The 8,627-nt window shown below is 35.7% G+C and overlaps 1 protein-coding gene across 1 annotated transcript; it reads right to left on the bottom strand.

Annotated features, from left to right (window-relative positions):
* Positions 1-708: 708 nt before the first annotated feature.
* On the bottom strand, positions 709-8,324 carry LOC143711783 (D-serine dehydratase). Its single transcript, XM_077203766.1, has 9 exons — positions 7,928-8,324; positions 7,522-7,680; positions 5,806-6,086; positions 5,536-5,716; positions 4,666-4,787; positions 4,383-4,572; positions 2,473-2,578; positions 1,440-1,646; positions 709-1,071 (listed from the first exon to the last, which is right to left on the bottom strand). Exons 2-8 carry the CDS (start codon positions 7,668-7,670, stop codon positions 1,557-1,559), a joined length of 1,119 nt encoding a protein of 372 aa, XP_077059881.1. The 5' UTR covers positions 7,671-7,680; positions 7,928-8,324; the 3' UTR covers positions 709-1,071; positions 1,440-1,556.
* Positions 8,325-8,627: the final 303 nt, after the last annotated feature.

Raw genomic sequence — 8,627 nt, 5'->3', positions numbered from 1 at the left:
TGGACTTCCAGTTACTATCAAAGAAACTGTTGGGTGTAATTTAAATTCCTTTTCATGTTTGCAATTCTTTTGTGGTATAATGTGTGGGGGTCATGCAAAAACAGCAATTCTGTCTGGGTGCTGTTGCTCTGCATTTTCCATAGGGAATCTGACTAACTGTCCACGATATCTAATATATATATATTAGATATGATATATAATCATGGGACTAATAGAATATTGTCAATGTCAGGCAGTTTTATGTCCCTTTTTTGATATATGAAGGTTACATCAATATTTCAAATTACTTTTATGCATACATTTTAACTCTTGCCCCAAACACCTATGAAAAATAAAAATATGATTTACTGTTCAACATGTAATCATAAAAATATACATTATATATAATACACAAATACATTACCGATAGAGCTGTATTTTTTGTCGAACTACGCAAAAATTATGAAAATATTTTTTAATTGGATCTATATACTTAAAGACAGAATTGACGAAATGATCCTCTATTGGCTGTAAATGTGCTTTTGGAAAAAAGTTTTAATAGAGATTATTTTCTTAAAGTCCACAGGGCCAAAAGTGTCCAAAGTTGAAGGAACATCCATTAACAAAAAGCTTATTTTATTATTAACCGTCTTACCCTCTACTGCTTTATTGTATTTTAAAGAGAATACTTCAATTTGGAACATAAAAACAAAAGGAAATTATAGCATCTGATTACCACTGTGGTAGAGGATTTTATTACAAACTGAGGTGCATGTTGTTAACATTTTGTAAAAAGCAGAAATTCAGACATTTCAAATCTCCCCAAAAGTATTTTTAAGTCCATAAAACATACTGCATGCAAGTTCTTTCAGATACAAAGAAGTAATCAGTCTTTCATTAGTCTGCAGAGAATATTGTAGTCTTTTAGGCATTTGAAGAAGCAAAGAAGAATACATTGTAAATCCAATGTAATCCTTCCAGTTAACACAAAGGCTATTTTGCTTGTATCTTACATTTTCAACAATGAGTGCTCCTCAACGACAAAACTGCCATGCTTCCAACTCATAATGCACTTGGCTCATGAACAAAAAGCTCTTAAAGGGTAACTAAACCCCTGGTCAGAGCCTGACTCCACCCACTGGCAATGTTTGAAAAATGCTGGAAAATTGGGCAGAGCCCAGCGGAGGGGGCGTGCACCTGAGATGCATCTCTTTGTATGGAACCTGCCTACGTCACCAACAACCGCTGCGTCACGAACCACCGCAAACATCCAATAGGAAAATACAACTGCAGTAGCCACCGTTCAACCAGAAGAGGGCAGCACTTTATACCATATGTTGTGGAATTAAAACACTTTAAACCCAAATGTCAAAAAATTTACTGGAATCAATGAACAGCATTTATGAAGCTCCATTCTAACAGATCCTTAACTAAAAAAAGTTGTTTTAGTGTTTAGTTACCCTTTAATAATGGTTTTTAATAGACACCTGCCTTTGACAGCAAAATTCACTGTTGCTACAAGTCCTAAACATTTCTAACAGTCCCTAGCTGTACCGCAGTCCCTCTGGTAGAGATTTTTACCAGCCTCGAGTGGGTTTCCATGTGTCTATGATCTTCCCATTAGAATGGACAAAATAGACCGGATGCATCATAGCTGTAGCACAAGCCTGTCAACAAAACATACAAGTAATTAGGTATTCTTTTCACCAACCTGCTCTTAATTTGAAAGGAAATAAATCATTAATTGCATTCCGATGTGCCATGTTCAATTAGCATTAAGGAGCAGGAATGAAAACAATGGTAAGTGCAGTTGCCAACATTGATTGATGGTATGACAAGCCCTCAGGCTATGTTAAATGCGTGCTCTCAAAAAAAAAAAGTTTGTGCTTATGTTTGTTTTTGTGCAGTTAATTATTGGACATATTTTCTTATTCTGCCCTGGTCATGTTAATAATTTTGCATAGTATTGGGATTATGCGTTTTGTTGTAATATTAAGAATATTAAGTAGTGCAGAAAATAGCATCTTCTTGACAACACAAACCAAACTATTCAAGGCCTCAGCTACAACTACAGTGTTTGAAGGCGAGTCAAAGTCGACGTTGTTCACAAGCAGCCAATGAAGACCTCAGGTGGACATTATGCAAATGTATTACAAACCAACATAGGTTTGTGGAAGAAGTAAGACTGGAATTACTGACGACTCATTTCAGGCAGTTCTTTCATTTAGGAGACAATGACTCCATTAAAAACCATAAATTTTATGGTGCACTTTGATCTTTGAAACTTTGCAGAACTTTTACATTCACAAACAGCTATATGCATCATGGGTAATATCCGAAAAAGCATAACAGGGTCACTTTGATGCACAACACATGGATAAAAATGATAGACCACCAGAAATGGCTTGGTCAAATGGAGAACGTCCTTTCATACAGTTGAAAACTATGTGTTTCTGTGTGTGCTTTGTTGCAGTGAGAAGGTTAGTAACTCACATGGTAAGGCATGAGTGTGAGGAGTGACCCCAGCGGGAACTGCTTGAAGTCCAGTTTTCCAGAGATGGGCTCCACCCTGCCGTGTTCCTGAGTCATAGACAGTAGTCTGCAAAACAGACGACACCCTTCATGCTATTTATATCTTCTGACTCACAAAACCTCCTACTCCCACTGTTGGGAAGTAAAAACAACAACAACATCTAAACGTGTAAAAAAATGATTATGAGATGTCACTGCTTAGTTTTTAATATTTCAGAATGGATTTAATTCAATGCAGATAGGTGGCTTAAAGGGGTGGTTCAGGATTTTTGACATCGGACCTCATTTCCAAGTTAGCCTGGGCGTTATTTATCAGTGGCTAGCGCGAGTCAACGGTATCTGCTAGCCTGCCATTACAAACAGTTTTACCCACTCCACAGTACACCAAAAGCAAATAAATTATAACGCCAGACTATCGATGTAAGTGTCTGTGGAGAGAATAATGTTAGAAATCAAACTACTCTTGCATCTCAATGATCGCATTATAGGGAACAAAGTATAACTATTGTAATGCGATGAAAGTGTAGTTTGATTTCAACATTATTCTCTCCACAGACACTTACATCGATAGTCTGGCGTTATAATTTAATTGCTTTTGGTGTACTGTGGAGTGGGTAAAACTGTTTTTAATGGCAGGTTAGCAGATACCGTTGACTCGCACTAGCCTAGCACCGAAGAACTATGCAACTGGAAGGACTGGATAAAAATTTATGAAAACTGTCTCCACTGATTAATAACACCCAGGCTAACTTGGAAATGAGGTCCGATGTCCAAAATCCTGAACCACCCCTTTAATGAAAAATCTAGGGATGCACCAAGATTAAAATTCATGGCAATAACAGTAAGTTGGTAATTATGTTATGGCTGATAACTGATAAATGGTTGATATAAAAATTCTATACTGTCTATATAACTTAAAACACTACAAATGCTACAAGTAGAGCTGTCAAATAGATTAATCCCAATTAACCGGATCTAACATAAAAGTTAGTAAATATAATATATATATATATATATATATATATATATATATATATATATACATACACACACAATATATTTACAGACTTTTATGTTAGATGTGATTATTATCGATTTGACGCCACTAGCAACAAGTGAATTTAGGCATCACAACATTATAATCTACAGTGTGAAAAAAATAATATTTATCTTGACATTTGCAAAGACAACCTTTACATATGTTAGTAAATTTCGTAGTAAAATTTTTAGTTTGTACAGACTAATTTTAAGTGCTGAGTGAGATGATCAAATGTTTGGGTCTGTTAGATTTCTTTTGTTTTTAAGTTTGTAAGTCTTTTAGGCTCCATTTACTTGCTCAAAACGCAGTAAAATTATATTGTGAAATATTATTACTACTTAAAATAACATTTGGGCTATTTTAATATATTATAAAACGTAATTTATCCCTGTGATGACTAAACAAATTTTCAGTATCATTACTCCAGTCTACAGTGTCACATGATCCTTCAGAAATCATTCTAATATTGTACTGCTTAACATTATGTAAACCATGATCATTTTTTCTTTGATATATAGAAAGTTCAGCATTTATTTGAAATATATTTATTTGTTTGTGACATTATCAATGTCTTTACTGTCACTTTTGATCAATTCAATCCTTGCCAAATAAAAGTACACAAAAAAATCTTACTGACCCCAAACTTTTGAACAGTAAAGTACATGGAAAAATATGGAAAATTAGCACAAAAAAAACCCCTCTAATATCTGCCAATAACTGATATGGTATTGGCAATATGGATATGGTGGCATTTGTGCATTCCTAGAAAAAAATTCTCATATCCACATATATGAGGACATATCGAATATAAATCCACATAATGTTCTCTTACTTGAGTTCCGGGTGTCCTTCAATGATGGCGTATCCGGTGGGTAAGCGGCCCCCACCATCATGACTCAGAGCTGTCCACCCACAGTCTACAAGTAACTGGTTCCTGTGTGGATAGTGACCTATGACCCGCGTCAGTACACGTACTGCAACATCCTCAAGTCTACAGGACCCAACGAGGGACTGCTGCACGTCTGGATGTGCAACAGATAATATTATGATTCCAAACAAACTGAGAACTGATCACTGCTTATAATGATTAAACAGGAGAACATGGCAACGCGGACCATAAAATACGTAGTTCCCAGGATGCACCTCACTCAACTTGGCCATGTCTGGAACTGGGTGGCTACAGGAAGGGGTGGAGCCAATGCTGGATTTGGGGGTGTGTATCCCAGCAGCCTTCAGCCTATGGATAGTAGAAATAGCACTATCAATGCATATTGAGAAGGGATGCACTGATATTAAAATTTTCGAAATTATGGTAAGCTGATGATAATGTTCAATAAAAATAATAAAATGAATTATTTCAAATGTTAAAAGTGAATTTAGGGATCACAATATTATAATGTATATTGCAATGTGTACAAATAAATTATAATTTTAATGTTTTTTGCAAAAGATAAAATCTATTAGTGTTGCTAAATGATCAGAGTGCTTAAAATGATATGCTTTGCGGTCTAAATTAAAAATTAAAAATCATTTTAAAAGTCATTTTTAACTGCTACAAGAGAATTTAGGCATCAAAATATTATAACGTACATTATAAAAAATATTTATTTTTTATCAATTTCTTTGCAAAAGATTCCATTTGTGCTGTTCATTTATTTGCTTTGTTGTCAAAGCAATTTGACGACTTGGCAATTTTTGCAATTTGTCATAATTTAAAAATAAAAATAAATGTTTTAATAAAAAATACATACATTTAAAAATAAAACGTTATCATTTAAAAATAAAACACTAAAAACTCAAATCAATCATTTTAAATGTTACAATTAAACTTAGGGATCACAATAGTATAAAGTATAGTGTAATGTAAAATGTATAATAATAATTAATATTCTTTTTTTCAGAGGATTACATTTATTAGTATTGCTAAACGATCAGTGTATACAAAGATAAACTTTCACTGAGCGATAGATGATGTCTGCATATACTTCTCCATGAACTGCAGCGTGATGGTAGTGGTTTCCTGAGCAATAGCTTTGATTTGCTCCTCCCCCTGACAGGCGTAGGTGTTCCCACAGTGGGCGTAAATTCCTGTCAGCTCCACCCCTGCAGTATCTGAAACCTCCTGGGCAAGTTTCAGCGCAGCTGGGTCAAAGTGAGGAACACCCGCTGTCGAAACACAAAACAAACTTATCTTATTGCAGTACACCCCAAAACCACACTTCAAACATCTGGTGAACTCCCTCTTTAAGTGTTACCTCTCCCATTGTCACAATCCAGTTTCATCCACACCTTCCAGACTTTCCCCTGCTTCAGAGGTCTCCTCTTAAGTTCCTGTAGGGCAAGGCGGTTGTCCACTAGGATGTGGAATAGAGAAAGTCTCTCAGATAGCTCAGCACAGTGCTCCACTTTATCAAATGGCAGTGGGTATGCGTACAGTATATCATCATAGCCATTGTCAGCATAGAATGATGCCTCAGCTAGAGTAGAAACCACGATACAACGACGAGAGCCTCCTGTCATGATGTCCGCACATTCCCTGAAAACAACAGACATGTAACATTCAAGATGAGACAACAATGATTTAATGATTAAATGGGGGAAAGGGCATTAGAAGTATTTACTAATTGAACTAATGAATCAACTAATGTTAACAAATGGAATCTTATTGTATCTTATGAGAAATTATTTGTTTAAAAAGTGTTTGTTAAATTATTCCAAATAAATGCAACTTGGTTTGATATATATATATATATATATATATATATATATATATATATATATATATATATATATATATAAATAAAGAATATTCTGTGAATTGAAACTATTGAATAGTGGCGAGTTTTCACAGCTCCAAAAAGCGGGTTAATAAAGGCCTTCTGAAGCAAAGTGATGGGTTTTTGTAAGAAAACTACTCATATTTTAAACTATAATCAGTTGCATCCGGTAACGGCCGTACGCGAGTGATGTAGCGTACGTATGGCTACATGTAGCGTAAGTTTAGGTGAGAATTGATGAATGCGGGTGCGCAGAAAATAGAGTAAAACAAAAAGCCGATCATGAATAAGAAGTCTAAAAAGAGAAGTTTTAAAGAAAAATGTCAGAGAATTTTGATATAAGAGAAGTCGTCGGGTCAGGTCAGAGGTCACCCTTCCGCTGGAACTCGACTCTCTCTTGAACGTGCGTACGGCCGTTGACAGAAGCTAGTGATTATAGTTTATAAAGTTTTTAACACATTGTAGCGACAAATGACCGTCTTGTCACTTAGGGATGTTTTTAGGGCTAACTGACGCGTGGCTCCAAACAAATGCACTTCCAGTCCAGTACTGCATTTATCTACTTTATTTGTCTCAGTTCTGATGCTCAAACACCTTGCAATCACCAGTTAGCATGTCCTTACATGATCCTGACACGGTCAAAAATGGTTTGCTTCCCTCGTTCATTACACCTGACGTTTCTTGCTCTCTGGTTACCTATATACCAAAATAAAACCCATACTCCACCCAATTTTTCCCAGTGGAACTACAAGAGACATTTAAATAGAGCATAATGGCTCTTACACACATCGCTTCACTTCAGAAGGCCTTTATTAACCCACTCGAGTCGTATGGATTACTTTTATGATGAATGAATGCACTTTTTGGAGCTTTAAAAACTCGGGCACTATTCACTCCCATTATAAAGCTTGGAAGAATCAGGATTTTTTTTTTTATATAACAGCGATTGTGTTCGGCTGAAAGAAGAAAGTCATATACATCTATTATGGCTTGAGTAAATTATGGGATAATTTTCATTTTTTGGGTGAACTATTCCTTTAAGTGTCCTAATACATATTTCCAAAATGACTAGTGAACCAGTGAATGTAACCTATAATAACATATTATAAAAGTATTTTGCAAGCAAAATATTTGAGCATTTTCAAATGGAATCATTCAATAGATCCAATAGTGCTGTTGACATGAGAATCTTACAGTGTTTTGTGTGTTTTCATGTGAGGTCGGAGCTGGACCCCCAGTTTCTGGAAGCGCTCCCGCATGCCTTCAGCATTTCTTTTCACTTTATCCAGGTCAATAACCAGCGCTGGAGTACAAAGGTCTTTGATGAATTCAACACTGGCCATTATCCAAAAACTTGAACAAACAAAATACAACAACACATTTAAGCAAAATGGAAATACTTGTAACAAAATTCAGGATAGTGCTGATAAAATAAATGTAACAATTTCGAAATTATATAATCTCAACTCTATAAAGCATTTAATTACAGTTGTAAATAAATCAGAAAAATATCGAGTAAACATGAGATTTGTTTATGGTCAAAGTGGCACGCGTCAAACGGTGATGACAAACTTTAAATTTCAGCTTTTCTTTCACTCACCATAAAGCGCGACTCGAGTTCTGATCAATGAGAGCGAGCGCGAGATTGTGAAGCCAGAATCAACACAGCGTCGCAACCTCAACATACCACAAACTGGAATTTTCAAACTAAAAGCTACTGACGAGATTCTTTGTTGTTATAAAAATGTAATATATAATTTGTGCTTTTGGAGCAGCATCCCATTTCAGATATATTATATTATAATACAGTCACTTATTGGCTAGCCCTCATCCAAAGAAATCCCACAGACCCATCCATGCATCATGCAGGTGAGAGATCTTTAAAATATCTCTGCATTTGTAGCACTGGTTTGGATGAATGTGTAGTTAACACTGGACATCAAAAGTCTAATCTTGTGTCCCAGATGAACTTTTTGTTGCTCATTAAAGTGGATTATTTCTAAGTCAGTTAATATAATGGCTAATTAAGGCATGTAGTCATTAACAGTAAACCCTCCTCTCCCAGTTGGATACAATCCTCAATTACCAGAGCCGCGTCAGAGTATCAGGAAAAGACCTTTAGGCCTGTTTTCACTTTATCCCTGGATGTCTTTCAATAGAGTACTGAGAGTTCTGTGGCGCTAAGCTGCAGGCTACATGACTTCTATACCTCCAATCCTTTCACACAGTTCTGGATGTTGGTGGTAATGCTTCCGTTATATGATTTCAAATTCCAGTCGTATTTAGGCATACAGAAGTAT

This window comes from Siphateles boraxobius, unplaced genomic scaffold (assembly GCF_051911475.1).
Source record: "Siphateles boraxobius isolate OS27281-9 unplaced genomic scaffold, OSU_SipBor_1 5, whole genome shotgun sequence".
In the NCBI taxonomy this organism is placed as follows: domain Eukaryota; kingdom Metazoa; phylum Chordata; class Actinopteri; order Cypriniformes; family Leuciscidae; genus Siphateles; species Siphateles boraxobius.
The sequence above is the reverse complement of the archived record's forward strand: the minus strand, read 5'-3'. Positions and strand labels throughout refer to the sequence as shown.